The 24,113-nt window shown below is 36.8% G+C and overlaps 1 protein-coding gene across 35 annotated transcripts in view; it reads left to right on the top strand.

The window, feature by feature from the left end:
- Window positions 1-24,113, top strand: part of NRXN3 (neurexin 3) — a 1,697,203-nt gene that overhangs the window by 1,288,406 nt on the left and 384,684 nt on the right. For all 35 annotated transcript variants that reach the window (XM_030804215.1, XM_030804199.1, XM_030804204.1 and 32 more), the window contains one exon: window positions 16,331-16,512. In XM_030804215.1, the coding sequence (XP_030660075.1) occupies window positions 16,331-16,512 (182 nt within the window). The remainder of the gene's footprint in view (window positions 1-16,330; window positions 16,513-24,113) is intronic.

Here is a 24,113-nt window from a genome sequence, read left to right as displayed (position 1 = left end):
TGGTCAATAAGCAAATTTTCATAAGCACTTATGTTAGAGGCAACAGAAAGTACATAGAGAGAACAGCAGACTGCAATTAGGAGAGAGAAGCTCTGATTTGTTTCCACCAGTCATCACTGTCACCTCAGACAAATTCTGTAACTTCCCAGGGCCTCAAGATTTGCATCTGTAAATGAGGACACAAATGGTGGCTCCAGGATTCTGCTTCCACTGTTATGACATATGGCTTTATGTGTCAGCAGGGGGCTCAGCCATCATGAGGGAACAGAAAAAAAAAAAAAAAACAACTCATGATATCACCACTATTTCTGAGGAACTCATAATTATGTCTGCAATCTCTAAGCTCTGCTGGGAAATGAGCTCCAGCATAACACGGGTTTTGGGTCTGCAGTGGCATTGTTGACTGTGAAAGATAGGTAATTTTTAAAATAGTGGTATGACCTTTGGCTGTGATTTCCTCATAGTAAACATAATATGATTTTTGTGCCAATTTTCTGTTAATTATGGGCTTCTCCTAAAAGTTTATGACTTTAGGAAGAATGTTCTTTTTAAAGTAGAACTTTGGACACATGTTAAGAGATCCAGTTAAATAGATGGATCATGGAAATTGGGGCATCACTGGTTGTTACCAGTAAGAGGATCCCTTAGAGAAAATGTGTTCACCTGTTACTGTAGAAGTCTTAGCAGCTGTGCCTGTAAGTTACCAGTGGCTTCAAGGCAGGTAGACCTTTTGAGCTTTAATTTGTTCCTAGAAGGAACCTCTTCACTTCTCATTATCCAGACTTTCCCTAGAAGTGGGAGGGATGATCAAAATGCCAGCCTTGGCACTTTGCATTCTGCTGCTCCAGCCATGTGGGTCTGATTTGTTCTTACTGCTGGTTTAAGAGAGATTAAAAGGAGCAAAGCTGTTCTCTAAGTTTCTTGATCTGCACCGTGGCAACCAGAGTCAGAGGAAATGGAGACAATGGGAAAGGGACTAAATCATCGAGAGTGATGTGTCTGTGATCTCTGGGAAGCAGACCCAGCGTTCAAATGCGGGCTTCAAATACTAGATCATTGCTTTGGAGAATCTTCTTGCACCCAATACAACTTGCTACCTATGTGGCCCAATGTGCAGCAAAAGCTGAGCCTGAGAGATAAGGACAGACAGGATATATGGCTGAATAAAGAACTTTCAATTTCCATTTCTTAGTAGATGGACAAGTATCACATCATTTAAAAAAAACAGCCACATAAAAAAGCAGTTTCCAATCTAAGTGCACATGGGCTATGCCAAAATCTTTTCACATGATTGACTTAATCAGAAGGCCTAATCTAACAGAGAGAAGCACTGTATTAATTTAAATATGGCAGGTGATTTCTAAGTTTATTGCAAGAGTTAAAGACCAATTATCTTGTATTTTTCCATAAAATTGCATTTTCTAAAAAGAGACTGGTGTGTCTGAATACATCCATCATAATAAATCTTCAAGCTTGGATGGAAGTGACTGCTGTTTATTTGCAGCATGTCATATCTGTACTATTGAATCAATGCTAAAGTTATCATATTAGAACTAAAATGAGGGCCCCGACAATGAGTTTTTATAGACTCACAGCATGACTTTGTGAATAAAAGCATAAGGCCAGGACCAGGTGTAGAAAGTGCCTTATTCCAGGGCCTGATGACCTGGAAGGCAATTTTCAAATGTAGGGATTATGCAGTCACCTCTCACAAAGTCTGGGGTGAAGAACAAGTAAGAAACTTTCTATTTTCTGGGGAATGGGGGAATAGGCACACTTTCAAAGGACGAAGAGGTATTGAGATGAGACAGAGAAATTGATATGGAAAGTGTATTTGAAATATATGTAATTAGGCAGGAAAAATGAGAATCACAAAACAGTAGCAAAAGTCATTGTCTTGCTAAAAATAATAAAGGAAGAAAAACAGAAGGTATAAGCTAAGGCTTTGAAGGGGATAAAATATTAAGAAATTTCACTTCTCTATTTACAGGAAATCAGTTTTTAAAAGTATAAACTAATTACTAATATATTATATAATAATGCAGTGATGTTGCTTGTCTATGATAAAAGGTAAGGAATAAAAATTTGTTTAATGAATAGTGAAAAATAGCTTTGACAGCTGGAGTTGATTTTGATTCATTTTGATTTCTTACGTGGCTCTTGGCTGTAGACTATCTTTGTTTTAAGAAGAGCAAACCCATTTGTCCTAATATTCCTGGGGAATTATTTTATTCAAAAGAATAAAAATATCAGCCAGGCATGGTGGCTCACACCTGTAATCCCAGAACTTTGGGAGGCCGAGGCGGGCAGATCACCTGAGGTCAGGAGTTTGAGACCAGCCTGGCCAACATGGTGAAACAGAGATGGTGCCACTGCACTCCAGCCTGGATGACAGAACAAGACTCTGTCTCAAAAAAATAAATAAATAAAAATCAAAATAAAAATGTCATATATATAATATAGAGAGAGGTTCAAATACAGTAAGAGAAAAAGAAGTCAAGATCATGTAAGCATTATGATTACAACCACATGCAGACTATGTTTTTCTTCTGGCTGAAGGCCAGAGAGAAAGGCAAGTAGCTGTATATTCAGTGGGTGTTATTTGGTCAAATCGATTTACATAGTCTTGCAGGTCTTCCAAATACTAAATATTAAGGGCTTGGAAAATAGCTGGGCAAAATCTGAGTGCATTCTATGATGATACAGTAACACAGTCTTGCTTGGGACTTAAAATCATGGTTGTTTATGATCATGGAGTTCTAACCAAACCCTTGAACACAAAATTCAGTGAGCTCAAAATGAAACTTCCACTTTCACATTCTAATCTGTATTTCCTTTTCTATCTACTATTTTATTTGTCCAAATTTGAAAACTCTGAACCAACCCCAGATCCTTCTTTTTTTTACTCCCCAAATATCAAATAGATCACAAAAGGCTTTTATTCTTCATGTCTTTCATATCTGCTTCCCCTCATTTCTCACGCTCACTGATCCAATTCCAATTTTCATCTCTCATGTCTGGGGTATTGCAGTGGTCTTCCTCTAAATCCACATGGTCACACATTATCCTCCCTCCGTCTCCTCTACTGCAGACAAAGTTATTTTTCTCAAACTGTACATTTTCCCACTGATCAATGTAGTCATTCTCCAACTTTTTAAACACTAAAATCACTCTTTGAAAAATTGATATGGAACTGTGGAACTTTTTTTTTTAGACAGAGTCTCGCTCTGTCACCAGGCTGGAGTGCAGTGGCGTGCTCTCGGCTCACTGCAACCTCTGCCTCCCAGGTTCAAGCGATTCTCTTGCCTCAGCCTTCCAAGAAGCTGGGACTACAGGCGCATGCCACCACGCCCAGCTAATTTTTGTATTTTTAGTAGAGATGGGGTTTCACCATGTTGGCCACAATGGTCTCAATCTCCTGACTTCGTGATCCACCTGCCTCGGCCTCCCAAAGTGATGGGATTACAGGCATGCACCACCAGGCGTGGCTAATTTTGTATTTTTGGTAGAGAGAGGGTTTCTCCATGTTGGTCAGGCTGGTCTCGAACTCCTGATCTCAGGTGATCTGCCCACCTCAGCCTCCCAAAGTGCTGGGAATATAGGCATGAGCCACTGTGCCCAGCCCAATCATATATTCTTTAACATCGTTGTATTATTTCCCAGCAGTTTGCAGCTTATTTTGTTTTAATGCTTTATTTTCTTAGTAACAAATTCTAAAACAATGTTGAATAATACTGTGATAATGAACATCTCTATTTTCCTGATTTTAATGGCAAAGGCTATATAGTTTTGCGGTTGAGTATGACAATACTTTGCTTTTGATAATCTCTATCATATTTAGAACATTTTAATTCTAAATTAAATTTTTGAGGGAATGGCTGCTGAATTTTTTTCCAATACTTAAAAAAATCCTGAGTAAAATTATATTCAAATTCTACTTTAATTAGGTGAAGTAATGAATTTTGTTAACAGATATCTTTAAGCTGAAATACACTACTTTTCATATTTCTGAAATCATATTTTTCTTCTAATATACCATTGAAATGCTATTCAAAAAATGTTTATCAATTTTCGTAAGTGAAATTAAAGTGTTTTGTTTTTGTGTAGCATATTTATTAGGTATTGGTATTAAGATTATATTGGATTTACAAATGAATTGGAAAATTTCTTAGTCTGTTTGGGCCACTATAACAAAATACCATAAACTGAGCAGTTTTGTAAACAACAGAATTTTGTATTTCATAGTTCTGGCGGCTGAGAAGTTCAAGATCTAGGTAGATTGTATTGGTATCTGGTGAGAATCTCTTTTCTCTTCATAGGCAACATCTTCTCCTATAACCTCACATGGTGAAACCTCACATGGTGATGTCTGTTTTATAAGATCGTTTGCCCCTACCATCTCCCAAAGACCTTACCCTATAATACGAACACATTCGAAGTTAGGATTTCAACATAGGAATTTGCAGGGGCATCATAGGCATTGCAGTCCATTTCATGAAGATTTCTAACTCTAACCTTGCCTGTAGTATGGTATAAAATGGAGTAATTTAGAAATTATCTCTTATCTTAAAAGTTATGTTGAAAGGTAGATGAAAATTACCTGTAAAATCACCTACATCTGTATTTTTTAATTATTAAAACTTGAATCTCCTTTCCAATGGTGTCTATGGTCATTAGCCTATTGAGTTTTTCTACTTTTTCTTAGAAATCTTTGACAAGTTATACTTTTTCCTAGAAATGATCCATTCCTTCTGACTTTCAAATATATTGCTTTAAAGTTGTACAAAGTATGATTTTATATTTGTATTCTTTTCCATTATGATGGTTATATAATTTCTAATGTTCTATTTTTCTCCTTTAGTTTTTCTTACTTCTGTTTTTTTAGAGGTTTATATATTTTCTTTGACATTTTAAAGAACAAACTTTGGGATTTTTTTAACTTTTATATTATTTCAAATATTATCGGGTAAATTTCAGCTTTTATTTTTAATCATCAAAAACCATCTTATTTATCTTATTTTTGTAATAGTGCATTATGGTGAAAGTTCAGTTTATTTATGTTTATTTTCCCTGTTATTATTTAAGACATTTTCTTCTGAGTTTCTGAGTAAAGCTTTATCTGAAGTTTATATGACTTGATGTATAAAGCTGTCTCTTCATTAATACTCTAATTATTAGGTTTTGGTCTTTTTATTATATATTTTAAGATTATATGTATAAAGAATACTGCTTGTTCAAAAACTTAATTATAGAAATCGTTAAGGATTTCTTTGTCAACAATAATGTTATCAGTTTAACAAATGTTCCAATTTGAAATATATATGAATTACTGAATATGCTTCTTAGGTAAAATTCTTGAGTTGCTTATCACCCAATCATCATGGTCATTCTTTGCCAATTTATGTAAGCACTTACTGTGCCCCTATGTGTTCCAGGCACTGTGATAGGTACCAGGAATTCTTTCATATCCAAACTCTTCTAGTTGTGAAAGAACCCAAATTTGAACTAGCTTAGACTACATGAGTTAGCTATTAAAAGTTGTGTATAAGAAAAACATGGCCAGGCACAGTGGCTCATGCTTATAATCCCAGAATTTTGTGAGGCCAAGACGGGCGGATCACTTGAACCCAGGAGTTTGAGACCAGCCTGGACAACATAGTGAAACTCTGTCTGTACTAAAAATACAAAAATTATCCGAGCATAGTGGCGGGTGCCTGTAATCCCAGCTACTCTGGAGGCTGAGACAGGAGAATCTCTTGAACCTGGAGGCAGAGGTTGCTGTGAGCCCTGATCACCCCACTGCACTCCAGCCTGGATGACAAAGCGAGACTCTGTCAAAAGAAAAGAAAAGAGAAGAGAGGAGAGGAGACGAGAGGAGAGGAGAGGAAGAGAAGCAGAGTAGAGGACAGGAGAGGGACAAAGGCACAACTTCACAATATAGATTATAAAAACTAAGTATTTTAAAAATGATAAGATTTTTCTCTCCGTGGCCAACTCTAAATTCAACAGCTTGTCTTTACTCTTTCAGTCAGGATTGATTTTCTCATGACTTTCTCCCCATGAGCAGAAATGTGGCCACAGCAGCCGTGTGTCTCTTATGTCACAGTTTTATCATCAGAGAGGCACTGATGGAGTGTTTCTCTGGTTCCAGGTTTAAAAAAAAAAAAAAAAGTTCATTGAAGTTCTCTGGCCTAGCTTGGGTTAATTGATTACACCTTAGTCTATCTGCTGTATATAAGAGCAGAATCTTTTACGGACATGACAATTTCAGTTCAAATCACATGGTAAGTATGGAGGAAAATAATAATTTCTTTGTGAAGAGGCTTAATGTTTCAAGATAGAGACAGAGGATGTGCTGCGCCGATAGAATGATGAAAGTCTCCTATAGTTAAAAAACAAACAAACAAACTTGAGGCAGATTCTTCACTTCAAGGTGCTCACCATAAAATGGCAATACTAAACTATTTCTAGAACTCTATATAGAGTGCCTGTTAGTTATTTTGATCCTGTTACAACTCTTTAAGATGATGAGGTAGAAGTGTTGTCGCCTTCTTAATCATGGAGAAACTGAGGCTCAGTGAAGATAAATGATTGTTTTAGAACAGGAGCATGGACTTTAATAGTTGGCATTTGTTCTTTTCATCCAGTTCTGACCTGGGTTCTATGATTAAGAGGTATGTGTCTCATAGAATCAAATCATCACCCTTCAAAAATATTAGCCACCTTTTCCAGAAAAATCATGTTGGATGAATTAAAGCCACAAATACACCAAAGTCATCTGTTTACAGCCCCTGGCCTCTTGTAAGTATGAGGATCGTATAAATCAGGCATTTAAATCAAAGCACTGGAAATAAGCAACTGCTTTTTATCTGTATTGTTTTTCCAGAGAATATTCAATACTTAGCTACTCCTTGATTGTTCTTATTAAAGAAGGTATTTCAAGGCTGTGAAATAAAAGGAGGAAAAGAAGACAAATGTCTATGTTCCAAACTTCTCCTTTCCTCTAATCATGTCTCATGTCATCAGAAGGAATGCACTTCTGAAAAATAAAATGCTACAGAAAAGGCTGCTGAGTAATTATAAAATGATTTGTTTTTCCTTTATTCATTTATATTTTGCTTATGGACAAATGTATATATGGTCTTTGCTTTTAGTTAATGCTCTGTAAAATAGAATAACATGGCTATTCTTAAAGATGTCACATTGCTTTTCTATTGTACATCCCTGTTAGGTTAAATCTGAGATGGACTTATCTATTTATTTTTACAAAAACAATTTGCAATGTGATTTAGAAATGGAGGAGTAACATAAAACAATTTGACTAAAAATGGGTGTGATTTTCTTATCTGAGACTGCCAAAAATTCACCAAAGAAAAATCATTCAAATGTCTTTGTGGTTAGGTTTCTTTTATAAATTGAAAGTTGTGTTCTATTTCATCATCCTGAGAGATGCTGTGAGCTCTAATTGATGAGCATTTATAAAATATTTCCACGTTGAGACGAAATGACAAAAAGGCAAGATGAATTAATGAACGTTGAATTTTCTTATTCCCTTATTCCCATTCTACTCCATGCCTGAATGGCAATGTGAAGATATGTAAGATATGTAAGCATAGGTGAGCCAGGTTTCATTGATTAATTCAACAGCATTTATTTCCTGTGCATTCACAGTGTTGAGAGATAAATAAATTAAACAGCTCTGGCTTCCAGGAGCTCGTAGTAGAGAAGCGTTCTGGATTTCCATTTTGTTTGACAATAAAACTTAATATTTATTTTTTTAAGCCTGAATACTGTGCAATTTCCTAGAACTTATTTTGTTTTGCTATATAAGAAACTAGCATGGTTATGAAAGTTAAATTAAGTTGGCTGTGAGTTAATTTCTGACATAGAGCTCATTATAAAGTTTACCCTTCAGAATTTAGAGTTTTCTGAGTGTGGTATAATTAATCAGGAGTGGACTATTGTCTGACCTTACTTTATTCACTTTATAAGAGGACAACCTCATGTAAAACCACTGTCATTTAAGTAAGATCAAATGAGTACCTCTATACTGCCGGTTGCATTGTGAAAGGATTAGGTTTTCATCTTGTTTGCTGTTTTTGTTTTGTTTTTAATTTTGGCCACGTATTAGAAAGCCATTGTCCTTCTTTCCGTCATCATCCCATCCCTACCCAGATACACAGGTAAAGGTAAATGGTGAGAATATTAGAGATACAGTTTGACATAATGAAAAGAATGTAGATTGTTGAGTTAGACCTGGATTAAAGTCCTAATTCCATTCGATATTTGGTCAAAGATCTTGGCAAGTAGTTTTACTTTATTCTATAGCTTCCCTCATCTTTAAAACGAAGATAGTAACTGTTATGAGCTGAATTATGTCCCTTCTACAAATTTAGATATTAAAGTCATAGCCCTCAGTATCTCAGAATGTGACTGCATTTGAAGATAGGGTTTCCTGAATGTGGTGTAATTCATTGGGAGTAGGCTATTTCTGACCTTGCTTTATTTTTCAGTTTCAGAGGTTATTTTGGTGGGCCCTCATCCAATAAGACTGATGCTCTTATAAGAAAAGGAAATTAGGGCATAGATTGGTACAAAGAGAAAACCATGGGAAGTTACAGGGAGAAGATGATTGTCTACAAGCCAATAGAGAAGCTGTAGAAAAAACCAGCACTGCTGACACCTTGATCTTGAAATTCTAGCCTTCAGAATTGCAAGACAATGCATTTCTGTTGTAAAGTTACCCAGCCTGTGGTACATTTTACACAGCTCTAGCAAACTAATACAGCAAAAAAATATTTCAAGTGAAAAATATAGAGTTTTGAAATATTATACTGTATACTATGATATATAATAAATAATGTATACACATAGCTGGTATTAGTATCAATATTGATATTAACATTAGTCTAGAGTTAGTATTGCCAAACAGTACCAAAGAGTTTGTGAAAGAAATAATTGTCCCAAAGGAAAAACAATGAGCTTATGAAAATTCCTTTAAGCAAGAGGGAATTTGAGTGTGTCCGTGGAAGCTTTATTTTTAGGTCAATTTTAGTATCTACAGCATTGCGTATTCTACCAGTAATCATCTTCTTTTTCCTTAGTGGAAGTATCCTGAAATTCGATGAGTAAAAATCACTTTCTTTTATATTTTTGTGATATAACAGCTTCTAAAGTAATGTGTTTCTGAAAATGTCATTACCCCTAAGACTTACTTACAAAGGGTCATGATGTGTTTGTCAAACCTCATCAGTGTGTCCAGAAACTATGTGTGAGTGTATTTTAGTCAAACTTTCTGGGAATTAAAGTATATATAAGGTAACACAGCAATAGAACATCTCAATAGTTGGCATCAGATTTGCAAATGGCGCAATTATTTGTTTCCTCTTCATTGGTCCTTGAAAAATTCATAATGTTCCCATCAAAAGTTCCAACCAAGCATATTTGTAAGAACAGGGTTTGTACATAACCTATTACATCATGAAGAATGGCTCTCTTGCATGGTATTTACCACCAGAATTAAGTAATGGTAGACTTTCTTTTATTCATGGAAAACATTTAGTGAATGGGTAGAATATTATTTGTTTTATATTGTTCTCTCATCGGCTCCTTTGGAGACTTTGGCATCGGGTACAATATATAAGGGTCTCACTCTGCACACCAATTTGAGTTCCCATGTTATCAAACAGATTTAATGCTAAACTGAACTGGTGTTTGTTCTGTTTATAAGTCTTTGAGTTGAAGCCTTGTTTCTGGAATATTGGGACATGCTCTGAAATGTTGCCTCTGTAGATCCTAGAAAGTAATGATGTTTTCTGCTTTAATGCGATTTAGTTTTAATTATTCGTCCTTCAACAGAGAGAAATAGATTGCTCCACAGGGAGAGAAACCTCACCTTGCCTGAGCATTGTCTAAGAAATGGCTTTTTCTCATGATATACTTAACTGTCAGGCAATGTTGTCAGTTTCTCAGCTTACTGAGCAGCAAATTTGCTCATTTCTTTGCCAAGGAAAAAGAATCTTCTTAAAAATAGGTGAACTTTCTCTCTTAATGTTCAGTCCATTCAATGTTGCTTTATTTAAGGCTGCTTTGTCATCAGTTCTGGTGTTTATTTCAAAAAATTCAAAGTAGACAAAACAGATCATAACAAGCCATCTATTCAATAAATAAATAGCAGAGCTGTTTTTAAAATGTGTATCATTTACCCTGTACTCCCTAGTGACTCCCTCTGTAATGCAGAGGCCTTGTTTGCAGTTTTTCTATCTGTTATTCACCTTTCTCCCCTCCTTGTGGAGCTCTTGATCTCTAGGGATGTTTTTAGGGAGCCTTTATTCCATTAGTCATTGGGACAGCTTTGGAGAAGAGGGCAGAGTTAAGAAAGGGAGGATCTGATTCTATTCTCAGCTCCACTACTTAGCAACAGATCAAGTTGTTTAATCTCCTTGAGCATCAATTTTCTTTTTTATTAAAATAGTAACCAAAATATTTGCCATTAATATTTCAGTGAGTGTTGAGGGAAGAGGCACCAGATGAGACACTCCAAAAGAAAGCAATTTGAAAACCATTTAATTCTATGGAAATGGGCCCAGCTGTTAGAAAGTAGTGAACATTATTCACTCCTAAAGCAGCCAGGGAGATGAGGGGCAGAGGAAAACCATAGAACAAACTAAGTAAAAGAAATTGAGAAAATGTATTCTTTGGGCAATCAGATATTACGAGATCCTTCAGTTAAATTTATGTCTCTATTTGCTAGAAGAGATATTTGTCAGTTCCAAAGCCACGAGCCTTTCCCTTTTGGTTTTATTAGCTACATGGTAATTGATATGAATTTAAAAGATAGTTTTAATGTAATAGCAATAACTACATCTACTGGCAGGATATATTTTATGTCATTGATAGTCCATTTATTTTCCAAAAGTATTTACCAGTTTATAGTAAAAAACACGAATGTGGATAAGCTTGCGAAAGAGTAATAAAAAAGAAATAAGAAATAAGAAACCTGAAATGATATAGGAAGACCGACATACCTTACTGTTATGAGATTTTATACTAAGTCCTGAGGCAATGATCAAAGAGAACTAGAGCAGGAGACTGATATCTTGTTTCTTATCCTAGTTTATCTATCATGTACTTTGCACATAATTGTTATGCTTGTTTTATTACTTAATTTATTCTACTTGTTATACTTGTCCACAAGTAAATTATCCAGTTCTCCTTAAATTTAACTCTCAGAGGCTGGGTGTGGTGGCTCACGCCTGTAATCCCAGCACTTTGGGAGGCTGAGGTGGGTGGATCACCTGAGGTCAGGAGTTCGAGACCAGCCTGACCAACATGGTGAAACCCCATCTCTACTAAAAATACAAAATTAGCCAGGTGTGGTGGTGCATGCCTGTAATCCCAGCTACTTGGGGAGGCTGAGAGAGGAGAATCGCTTGAACCCAGGAGGTAGAGTTTACAGTGAGCCAAGATCATGTCATTGCGCTTCAGCCTGGTTGACAAGAGCAAAACTCCATCTCAAAAAAAAAAAATAAATAAAATATAATGAAATAATAAATTTAACTCTCAGATTTCCCCTGGGAGATGCTTCTAAAACTTGTTCCATTTTAACATCAATAAAATTATTTCAGGGAATGCTAGTTTGCTATATATATATATATGTACAATACATGAATGAGAAAAAAATTATATTCCTCATTCTCTTGAAGAAACGATAGATCACTCACTTAATTAGTTTGTTCTGTAACTATATGTGTGTATATGTATATATACACACACATACATATATTCACATATATATATACACACACACACAACCAATAATGTATTATTTTATTTTAGTACTTTTATTAAGCCATTTTACCTGTAATTATTTGATGGGGTAAATAATAAATGAATTGTAGTCTATTGAATTTTTTAACTAAACCTTTTTTGTTTTTCACACACATGCATGCACACACACATAGACAAATATATATGTGCTTATGTATATGTATATGTACATACACATATGTATGTATATATTATTTGTATATCTAAAGTGAATCTCAAGACAAGAATTCTATTTCTCTTAATAGTCTCCCAGAAAAAGTAATATGCTATTTGGCTATGAGACTGGAAATAGAACCAATGCCATAAAGGCAGGGCCAGGGGGTTTCTAAGTCAAAACAACAACAACAATAAAATAATTACCTAAGTGATCCTAAATAAAGAAAAAGTAAATTACCATCAACAATTATATTCTAATACAATAGGCAATAATATGCACCCAAAATTTAAGAACCTTGGAGAAATATGTGAATGAGAAGAAATTATATTCTTTATTCTCTTGAAGAAACTATAGTTCACCCACTTAATTAGCTTGTTCCGTAACTATCACCCAGGACTCCTTTATGATTGCATGGAAGACTGATCCTTTTCTTCTGCTGGATCACTATCCCAAGCACACACGCACAGAACACATACCAAAACGCTCTGTCAATATCACCATCAGCTCCATCACATTAAGTAGTTAGCCAATTATGAAAACAATAAGCCAGACCCATTATTTGCAGGTTGTGAGTTAAAGAAAAAAAAAAGTCATCCTTGTTGACTATTTGAAGATGAGATGTATCCTTTTAATCTTTGTTAGTGGTGACTGTGTAGAGATTTCATTCCTGGAATACTGTATTGGTTAAAACTCAGCAAAGCAACCTCAGCTGCTTGCAGACTTGCAAGTCCTGCAGTGTTAAATGGCCAAAATGCTACTATAGCAATTTTTTCTTCAGTTGAGTTGGTCAGTTTTTGCCAACAAGGATGAAATTTACATGATTCTGAATATAAATATAAGTAATATGATCTTGCATCAGCACACTGAACATGTTGAGAAACCAGCAATCGGAAGTACGAGGCTTAAGGGAGAAAGCATGTTAATGTGGTATAGCATGGCTCAGAAATGAAAATCTTTGATGCGTTAAGAGGAGGTTCTTATAGTTCCGAGGATTTTCCCAAGAAGTTGATTTGTAATCCACATTTTAAAGTAACACAATTAACTTTTTTATTTGAATATATAAAACAAAATAATTCTATCTTTCCTGTAGGACTCTAGGCATTTTATATTAAAATTAACACAAAGTATGTATTTACCTTTAAAAACCATGCAAGATGGCAAAGCATGAAATGTAAAAAGAAAAAACAGTAACAATATCAGAGTAGAAAATTATAATTGTTAATTAACTTCCTCTAATGTCCCATAGCATTGGAGTATGGGAGCATTCAGGGTCTTTATTCACTCTTACCAGCAAATACTTTATCAAGAATATAGATATTTTCATATTTTTTTCTTCATAGCAAAGTAATCATATGCCAGGTACTTTGTATCTTCTATGCTTTCTTCACCTATAAAGTTAGAATCATCTAACATAGTGACATTGTAAATTCAGAATAACAAAAGCAATACAACTAATTTTAAATCAAATTTTTAGTCTATCGTATCAAATATTGTCGTAGTGAAGTTTTGGCTTTTGTTTATTTAAAGATTAAAGCCACTGTGACCTTCTAACCATATATAAGAAATTGTATATTTGTGTATTAAAATATTCTTCTCCTTTGTATTGGAGCACTGAGAATTACTGTTAGGATTGTGGATGAAAACTACAAGTAAAATGCTTAAAGTTATTGATATGGTGAGATGGCCAGACAAGCTTTTGAAAACATGCCAAATTTGGGGGCTGTGACTTTGTTTTCATTCTGCTTTAGTCTGATAAAAAGATGTGAAAAGAACTAAGTACAGACAACTGTTTGCCCCATTGGTATAGTTTAATGATACGGTTTATTGTGTAATTACATTGGTATGTGGTGAAAAAAGGCTTTCAGAGGTAGAAGGCTCAAGCTGGAGACTTAAAAGTGGTACCATTTAAATCAGATAATTGAGCCTCTGTTTCCAAATCTGTAAAACAGTGTTAAGATATAAAATATCCCATACAATTGTTGCAAAGATTCAGCGAATGAATTTGAAAATATTTTGCAAACTGTAAAGCACCATGCATACGTTGCTATCAATTTTTTGACTTGTTATTTTTGTAGTGATAAAAATTATTTCCTGATAGAGTATGAATTTATCTCTGTAGCAGAATCCACTATATATTTAGGATAGAAAAGTAAAAGATTTTTATAAATCGCCATGAAATGTCACAGGCTGATTTGCATTTTTTGGTGATTCTATACATTAATCACTGAGTAACCTTCAGTTTTCCAAATAAAGAATAAGGAGAGTGGTGATGACATTTGTAATCATCTACAGAGGAATTCTTTAAATTCTTCACAGATGGAGCGATATCAAGGGTAAATCATTATAGCCACATTTCTAATTTTAAGAAGCTTTGAGGGTGTTTGTGGATGGTAGGAAGTAAACATTGTTTTGCGTATAGAATTAATCATAAACTTTGCATACCACAATTCCAAATCCTCCAGATGAGTGTACAGGGCTTTCCAGACACCATCCCCTAAGGATTGAGAAATTCATAAAAGGAAAATAATGTTATGCTACATGTAAGGTAATATACAAATTGAGCAAATTGGAGCAACTAGAATAGTGACCTTTCAAAGAAGACAAATTAGATTCTATATGCCTCAGAATTTAATGGGTCTTAGTGCTTTAGGAAGGATGACATATAACACATATTCCTAATTCTAGTCTCACAAGAGTTAACTCTATTATTTCTCAACAAGATGAATAACACTTCTTCTTTGGTCAACATAATTCTACCTAATATTCTCTGTAAACTAGCTCTGGGAATACATGCGGACCAGTGCTTGAGATTTTTAGTAAATGTAAAAGGTATCTGAATGGTTGTCTAATGCTGCTTTAAAGTAGTTTTAAGGGTTGGAACATGGTCACTGAGAAATACACAAGAAAATCTTTTGCCAGATGTCTTCTGAATTTTGAGATGAGTAACCCTTGGAAGTATTCTCTATGGGTAACACCACTTGCCTAAAACCAGAGGCAACAAATGGCATAGTCTTTTCTGGTCACCAAATATAAATTATTTTCTCCAACTGAGATTAAAAATGTGTTTCTTGAAATATACTTTTTATAATTTCTGAAATACAAATATTTTCTTTATTTTTATTCCCATTTGCTTTGTAAGTAGTTCTAAATTAATATATTCTTAGTAACTCCTGAGTTCATATGGATAATAGTAAAAACACAAGTAAATGGTAAACATACTGATAAGCCCACTAATCATAATTGACAACTACCACTTGTCATGTTCAAATCTCATTATCCTGTGATGTTTTTTCTGTTTCTTGTATCTTCTTCCTAAGATTGAGTTTGAAAAAGGAAAAGAAAATGTATTTAATGCCAGATAAATACCACCACTAGGGAACAAAAAAAAAGTTCATTTTTAAAAGACTCCCAGAGGCCAGGCACAGTGGCTCACGCCTGTAATCTCAGCACTTTGGAAGGCCAAGGCAGTCAGATCACGAGGTCAGGAGATCAAGACCATTCTGGCTAACATGGTGAAACTCCGTCTCTACTAAAAATACAGAAAGTTAGCCGGGCGTGGTGGCACGTGCCTGTAGTCCCAGCTACTTGGGAAGCTAAGGCCGGAGAACTGCTTGAACCCAGGAGGCAGAGAGTGCAGTGAGCCGAGGTTGCGCCACTGCACTCCAGCCTGGGCGACAGAGCGAGACTCCATCTCAGAAAGAAACAAAACAAAACAAAACAAAAAACTCTTGGAAATCATTTTTGTTCCCATGTTTATAGCAACATAATAGTGAAACAGGCAAATACATTTAGTCACGTAACTTGGTTTCCTCGGGCCACTACTTTTTTTCCTGTGGGAGTGGGAGAAGGTACAAGCGGGAGAGACATTGGTGCCTTTGGACTGCTCTGTTACCTTCAGTTTTGTAAGGCTCCTGGCTCCACTGACCAGATTATGCTGATAGCTAAGAGATAGGGGACTAGTTTTCTCTCTTGTGCCTGTCCTGGCCAAAATGCAAAATTAAGCCTACGGTTGAGGAAGACCAGAAAGTTGTTTATTGCAATGTACCCAGGCTCCCAGACTTAGGATGTTATTTACCCTCCACAGTTATGCAGCAGGAACTTAAGATGTTAAGAACGACTCTTACCAACATCTGCTTTGTTATGCATTCATTCTGCCTGCATCTTTAATTTGGGGTGATAGCTGCCTTCAGAAGCTTTGGGAGCCATTCCTCTCAGTAACCAAATACTGTCCCATGGGGGACGTTTCCTCTCTGCAGCTGTTCTGTGTAGGGTCTCAACAGTGTGCCACAGCTGGCTGTATGCAATATAGTGCCTTGATGTCTCCCTCTCTCCTTGCTTTTGCAGCTGGCGCTACGTACATCTTTGGGAAAAGCGGTGGGCTCATCCTCTACACCTGGCCAGCCAATGACAGGCCCAGCACGCGCTCTGATCGCCTTGCCGTGGGCTTCAGCACCACTGTGAAGGATGGCATCTTGGTCCGCATCGACAGTGCTCCAGGACTTGGTGACTTCCTCCAGCTTCACATAGTGAGTACCGGGCCTTGGCCTAGATTTTCTTGTCTTACTGGTGGGCTGAGTTGGTGATTCAGGTAGATGCAGCAGAACATTCTAGATCAATATGGCAAAGGTGCACATGCTTATAAAAATTGTTTTCAGATGTGAGCCATCATACTTACAGGGTTCCTGGGGGAAAAAACTTAAATACTCTTCTTTCTTCCCCATGTATATAGAGAGGAAAAAGAAATTCATTCTTTGCAGGCTCCCTTCCCAACTGTGTGGCTTGGCCTGTGGCAGAACATTTAGCAGACTTCTGGGGTCTATTTAAGAGATTTACGTGGTATGGATCTTACCTGGTGCAAGCAGCAAAGCCAAGTGGAATGTTAACAATCTCCTAGGCTGGGATTTGGCAAACCTTCTGTAAAGAGACATATAGTAAATATTTTGGACTTTGCAGGTCAGATAGTCTCTCTCAGAGCTACTCAGTTCTGCCTTTGTAATGTGAAAGCAGCCACAGACAATACATTTTTTTGAAATGCATGAGACTGTATTCCAATAAAAATGTATCTATAAAAACAAGCTGCAGGCCATAATTTAGTGACCCCTGTCCTAGGCTTCAAACATCACTGTAGAGATGTAATAAATGTGTGATAAAAACTGAGACCAGAGTGCCAGAGTGGGTGGGGCAAAAGGGAAAAAGAACGGTGATCAAGAGTTGAGTAATTCATGCATATTGCATAGTCAACATTTTGCTTTTGGTCTTGTACATATGTGCTTAATAGCACTGCACCCTCAATCCCTGTGGATCATAAGAACACAGCAAAGGCTAAGAAATTAAAAATGATTAAGAAGAAAAAATTATTTTGTTATAAGGATGGAAAATATTTTTATAGCAACAATTAACCCATTTTATCACCTGTGCAGTCTGCAGTTAAGAAAGTAGGCTAAAGAGAGATATGGTTCTCATCCATAAGTACCCGAAGTGCAGTCTCCAAGAGCAAAGAGAGGAATTGTTCTCATTAGTTAGCAATGACAAGGCTAGAAAGAATGGATTTAATTTGGAGCAGTAAGAATTTAGTTTAAATAGCAGGAGGAAAAGGCAGTTAAGAAAAAAGATCAACTGGGGATTACTACCGACCTCCAAAAAGGAGGAAAAGGAACATTGATTAGGAATCTCTGAATCAGAGTTTTGCTAATGTGCAGGTGCATAGAGAGAAGCAGAGGATACAATTTCATTGCTGGTCTCTGGAGTTGGAGATGGCTGGCCGGAATCATGCATGACAAGCCCAGCTCCCACAGCAGTGTGCATGTCTGGCACTTGCTCTTCCAGCATGCCTTGGATATGAGAGCAGCTTAAAGTCCTAGGCTTGAGCTGGAAGTCGGTCTATCCCCAGTATAAGCCAGATCAGGGCAAGACTCTGCTTAGGAGCTTAAGGAAGAATTGGTTAGAGATGATCACCTTTAAAATGTGGTGGAGGAGTCTTGAATAGAGTCGTGAACTTTTCAATTCTTTCTCAGATGCTTCAGGAACCATATGGTGCTATGAGCCTGAGCTAACACATTTTAAAAAGCTATGCCAAGGAGCAAAAAGAAAGGCAGCCATACTTACTACACTTTATCTTTATTTGGCCTCTAAGAACCACCATAATTTACAAAACTCTGTGAGATTTATGCTACATATAACTTAATGACTATTTCATGGCGGCTATAACTAGGCTATTATTGCCAGCTCACTTGCATTTCCACAGTGATTTATCTTCTTTTTTTGTACATTGTGACTTCCTAAGAAAAATATGATTTGGCACAGACATGAGCATCTTTTTGAGTCAAATAGTGCATTACTGTTTTATCCATTCCTGTTCATTCATGTTTTGTAGAACATCTCCGCTTTTAAGAGGGAGGTTTTCCTATTTTCTGATGGTTTACTTGAAATTAGCAGTGTTTCAATAAAATTGTCATGCAGATTATGGTAACTTCTAGGAGGAACCAGAACATTCCAGTATATTATAATATGCCATTATAAAGTTCTGTCATTTCTTTGGGGTCTTTGAAAAGTGAATGCTCTAAACATACTTTGAGATTCAAGTAACATCCATTTGTGTGTATTTATTAGTGTGTGTATTCTGTATAAGCATACCCATTAGATTGGACATAGTATAATATTATTTTCTTTGTATGAGCAAAATTACCAGACATTTTATATCAAAATATAAAGAGTCCCCTGGGTTACTATAGACACTTGGGTGATATAGCCGATTGCTTAAACATTCTGTGAAAGCCCAGTAGATTTTCCTTCAAATCTTAGATTAGGAAATGATGTCACCCGACCTTTTCAGAAAAAAAGAAAAAAGGATCCTGTGCTGTGGGGAATCTGTGTGATTCTAGAGTGACTCTGACATGTTCATGGCCCTCTCGAGCACGGGGCCCCTTCATGGGTCTAGTCATTTGAAGCCATATTTTATTTCCTTGCACATTATTTCTTTGTCTACTCTGAAGAAGGCAGGTTTTTTATCATACTTGAAAGTAAAGAAATCCAAGTAGAAGACTAAATGGCTTAATAATGAAACCAGCTTTTTGTTTTGGACATTTAAGTAGATGCATCAGGGAAACAAAGCCATAAATACTTATTAAGATAGTTTTATAACTTTTACAGTCTGTAAAAGGTGGTTCTGTTTGTTGAATGGTTTGTTTTCTTGTACCAAAGAAAGTTACTCAAGAGAGAAAGAGCTTTGGGGCCATTAATGAAAGTGGAAGGGATTGAGCATAAGGCAGAAGATGCTATTTCACCTTACAGTTCGCCTAGAAGAGAAACCTCCTGGGAAAAAGAAAAAGTGATAGAAGACACAAGGGGGAGATGAAAGCAGGTGGCTTACTCCGTTTTTTTACTGCTATAACAGAATACTTGAGATTTGGTAATTTATAAGGAACATAAATTAATTTCTCACAGTTCTGGAGGCTGAGAAGTGTAAGATCGAGGTGCTGGCAGGTCTGGTGTCTTGTGAGGGCCCAGTCTTCACCTCTAAGGCGAGCACTGCATCCTCAGAAGGGGAGGAACCCCATGTTTCCACATGGCAGAAGAGCAGAAAGAGTGAACCCACTCTTGCAAGCCCTTTTTAGGATAACATTAACCTATTCATGAGGGCAGAGCCCTCGTGACCTAAGCGCTTCCCAAAGGTCATACCTCCCAACACTGCGGCATCGGTGATCAAGTTTCCAGCACATGGAATTTTGGGAGACACATTCAGAGCATAGCAGCAGAAGAAATTCCAGGGATAAGGGAAGAGGACAGGGCTCTGCCTACCGATGTCCTTCAACAAGGGATTACATGGGGGCAAAGCTTCATTCTTTGAATATGAGTGTTCATTATAAAATAACAACAACAACAAAAACCTAAAGTACTTTGGTGCTACTTCTGAGTGGTGATCAGGCTAGTGAAGTTGGTCAAAAACAAAGTACAAACTCCAGAATTAGCCAGCTGTGTGTGTGTGTGTGTGTGTGAGAGAGAGAGAGAGAGAGAGAGCGAGTGTGTGTGTGTGTGTGTGTGTGTGTGTGTGTGTGTGTGTGTTGGGGAGAAGGAGAAGAGACAAAGAAAGCTTGTATTTCTTTAACTTTCAAAGAAGACAATTCCTAGAAATTCCTGAAGTGTTTTGAGCAACATCAGCATTGTCGTTGGAATATTTCCTTTTTATCCTCAAATGGACTTATTTGAAGGAAGAGAAAAATGCTCTTCCAAGAACACTACAGAGCCTGACCCTGGGGTAAGCACCCACTCTAGAATAGCCCCAGGGCAGGAATGGCAAATAGGCTTCATCTTGCCTGAAAATTCTCAGTGCCTCACTCTCTCTCTTCAAGCTTTACACCAGGGTTTATGAGAACAGTGGGTAAATCCACAGGTAGGAGATCTAGCTTCCATTAGTCATGTCTGCCACATGTGCGGAAGTGAGCTTTTGTGAACGTGCACTACACATTCATCACATCTGCTCTAAGCTCCACACTATCCCTCCGCACGTGCTCCAATTTTCCCATTTCTTTTCCTTTGTGATCCTGAAATCCCCACGTATTAAAATTTCTTTAGAAAAGTGGTATCTTAAGCTCATGTTGCACTGCAAGTCCTGGAATGATTTATTAATTCATTTAAAGTAGTCGATCTTATTGCCATCCTTCTTATACCAGGCTAAAGTCAGCTCCTGTGACAGAATTTAAGTTTTGATAGGAGTGTTGGACAGAAAGGAGGAAAAGTGGCCATGGCTAGTTTGGGGATGTGCAATGTTGTGTGGGATGGTAGAAATGAGTGGGAAAACTTGGGCAAAATGAAGGCATTTGTGTCCTAGATTGAGTAAGGGTCACCAAGATGGTTGAGTGCTATGAGCACTTTTTTTCTTTTATATATGTATTTTAAGTTCAGGGGTACAAGTGCAGGTTTGTAGGCTTGTTACATAGGTAAACTCATGTCATGGGGGTTTGTTGTACAGATTATTTCATCGCCCAGGTATTAAGCTTAGTACCCATTAGTTATTTTTCTTGATTCTCTCCCTCCTCCCACCCTCCACCCTCCCAAAGGCCCCAGTGTGTGTTGTTCTCCTCTATGTGTCCATGTGTTCTCATCATTTAGCTTGCACTTATAAGGGAGAACATGCAGTATTTGGTTTTCTGTTCCTGTGTTACTTTGCTAAAAATGATGGCCTCCAGCTCCATCCATGTCCCTGCAAAGAACATGATTTCGTTCTTTTTTATGGCTGAAGAGCACCTTTTTTTCTATTTCATTATTTGCTCAGATTGTCTTTCATTCTGGCTAAGGGAGCAGAGACTCTTATTTCTCTTGCTACTTTCTTTTAAACCTAAAGTCTTCCCACTCATCTGGGCCTTATAAAAGTTAAATAGGTTTTGACAAAAAGTGTTGAACAACACAGGCATTTGGTCATTTTAAAATATCAGAGAGGGCCAGGAGATAAAAATTATTTAGAAATTGCTTGCTTCAAATTAACTAACATTTCTTTGTTTTTGGTTCACATTCCATAATGCAATATTTTCTGAATCAATTATAAACTGTTATATTAATAAAATTTTGAATTAAGCATGTTTGAAAAAGGCAAAGAGATCTTTGTTGAAGTATATGTGCATGAAATGAGATTCTGTAAAGCGAAGGTGTCTTAGGGTAGAGGAATTTTTTAAAATCTATTTCAAATCTTAGTTTCCTTCCATTGAAATCGATTGCTGAGGAATTAAAGCTCAATTTTGGAGAAAAGCTGCTATCACTTGTGAGTGACATCTGACTATTGACCCCACATATAGGCTTTATGGAGCGGTGTCATGTTACACTCACCTTCATTTATACAACAGGGAAAAAAACTGAATAGGACTAGGGACGAGTTTAGCATGAAGTGCTTGTTATTACTATCATGAAACTCTTGTCAACCTCTTTCACCATCTACAAAATAGAAGGTCGGGGAGAACTGGGCAATAATTAGCTTCCCTTTATGTAGTTAATGCTGAGTGTAAGAAAGACATCCTCTTAATTTCTTTCTCCCTGTATGTAATTTACAGTAAATCCTCTTGGATTCATTTTTTAATTATGAGCCTTTCAGGAACAGTGAAAATTTATGTGTTAAGATATCTGTTTTGTTTGACAAGAATCTATAACCTTCCCCAACTATTTCCTTCCTGACTTAAAATATAGATTCTTACATACACGAGGATGAGGGGCAAAGAACTGCTATCCAGACTGACCCCCATTTCACAGTGGCAAAGTGTTCTTCTTCCAAAAACTGGAACTTTGAAAACAGATTGATAATATTCTATCAGTATCATATTTGGGGAAATTGGATATTTCTTAAGTTTCACTTGTATATTATTGTTTTTACATAATTTATAGCACCCAACGAGAGTCCTGTAGAATAAATGGAAGTAGAGCTGAATGATGATGAATAGTCTCTTCCTCCCATCTATTGCATTTATAAATTGCCAGCCTGGATGCTTCATTTGGGCTGTCTCTATGTGGGATATTTACAGTAAACCATCAGCATCTGCTGGGATAGTCCTTAGTAAGGTTAGGTGGCTGTTAGCTTAGATTCGTCTCTGGGTTTGGCCAGTGACAGAATTGGATTTGAGTCAGGAACTATATTTGGGGAACTTTCCAGTGGAGTACAGAAGAATGTTGGTGTTTTTGAGACTGGTAATGCAAAAAAAAAGGAACGAACAAGAAAACAACAGAGGTATCCAACAGATGCAATTTTGTTTCCCATAGAGTGCTGTGCGCTGCAGGTTGACTCCGTATTTCCTTCCATCACTATTTGCTGTTAGTGAAAAAGACCTCTTTGGGTTTTCTGGACTTGGAAGTTTTTCCAGATCATTAGCCATTTATATGGAGAGGACCTGCTGGGCATTGTCTCTCCAGCTTTCAGCTTAGCCATGCTTTCCCAGCAGAGTCGGAGAAGAAGGTGGGAGAAGGGAGTAGAAGTGATGATTGGATGAAGTGACTGTTTATGTAACCCGGACCAGAGGCAGCTATCTGCAGGGGAGCGGGGGTGTGTTTTCTCAGATCTCTATTATTCCCATGATATTTCTATCTAAATCTGTTTACTTTGATTCCACACATGGTTTTGAGAGGCAACAAGCCACAGTAGAAAGATGTGCTTAGTTTGAAACCAAAAAAAAGTTGGATTTGAGTTCCATTTCTGTCCGTGAGCTATGTGACTCTCAGCAAGTCATTCTACTACTTGAAGCTTCAGCTTCCTCCTCTTATAAATGGGCATAAAATATTATGTTGCAGAGTTTTCTCAAAGATCAAGTGAAATAAAGTATTTAGAAGCTGTTCCTTATCAGCAAAACACTGCACTAATGGAGAATGGTAGTTTTCCTAATAAAATGGGTGCTGTAGAGGTGACGACTGCATTAGAGAAACATATATAGAAGGAAAGTTTTAGTTTAATTATTTGTATAAGTCTGCTGGGACTTTTTAGGCAAAATTTTTAAATTTCTGTTTCATCTGATCAAATGTCTATTTTATGAATTAACCAGATTCACAATGAAGACTTTTGGAGCATCTCTTTAGCATAAAATGAAGAAGCAGTTACCTCTGAGGGAATTTAGGTCATGACCTTGGTTAGGTCAATAGGATAAGTGACCCTATAGCCTCCTTGGTGTCTCATTATATAGCATAGTGTCTCTATCCCTGTTACAAGATGATAATGCATTGCGCTTCTGTTCTCTTTAGTATAAGCTTCCAAAGGGCTCTAGACTCAGCAGTGAAATTGTCACCTGCCTTGCCCTGAACTTTATTCTTTAATTGTATTGACCATGGGAAAATATGCCAATTTGCATGAAAACAGGGAAAGAAGAGAAGAAGGAAGAGAGAGAAAGAGGAGAAGGAAGATGGAGGAAAATAAGGAAAATAAAAGAGCAAGAAGATGATGACAATAACCATGACCATCACCACCAACAATAGAAGTAGTAGCATCAGGAAAGCAAAACCTTTGTAGATAGGCCTTGTATCAAAATGGTTTTAGACTCTCCTTGGGTACCAGATAAAGTCACAAAGGGCTTGGTTGTATACTCGGGGATAGAGTCCCCACAAAACGTTGCTAGAACCAAAGTCCTAATGGGGGTACAGCCAGACTGTGGGGAGCTAAGTA

The sequence above is a fragment of the Nomascus leucogenys genome, chromosome 22a (genome assembly GCF_006542625.1).
Source record: "Nomascus leucogenys isolate Asia chromosome 22a, Asia_NLE_v1, whole genome shotgun sequence".
Lineage (NCBI taxonomy): Eukaryota > Metazoa > Chordata > Mammalia > Primates > Hylobatidae > Nomascus > Nomascus leucogenys.
The sequence above is the reverse complement of the archived record's forward strand: the minus strand, read 5'-3'. Positions and strand labels throughout refer to the sequence as shown.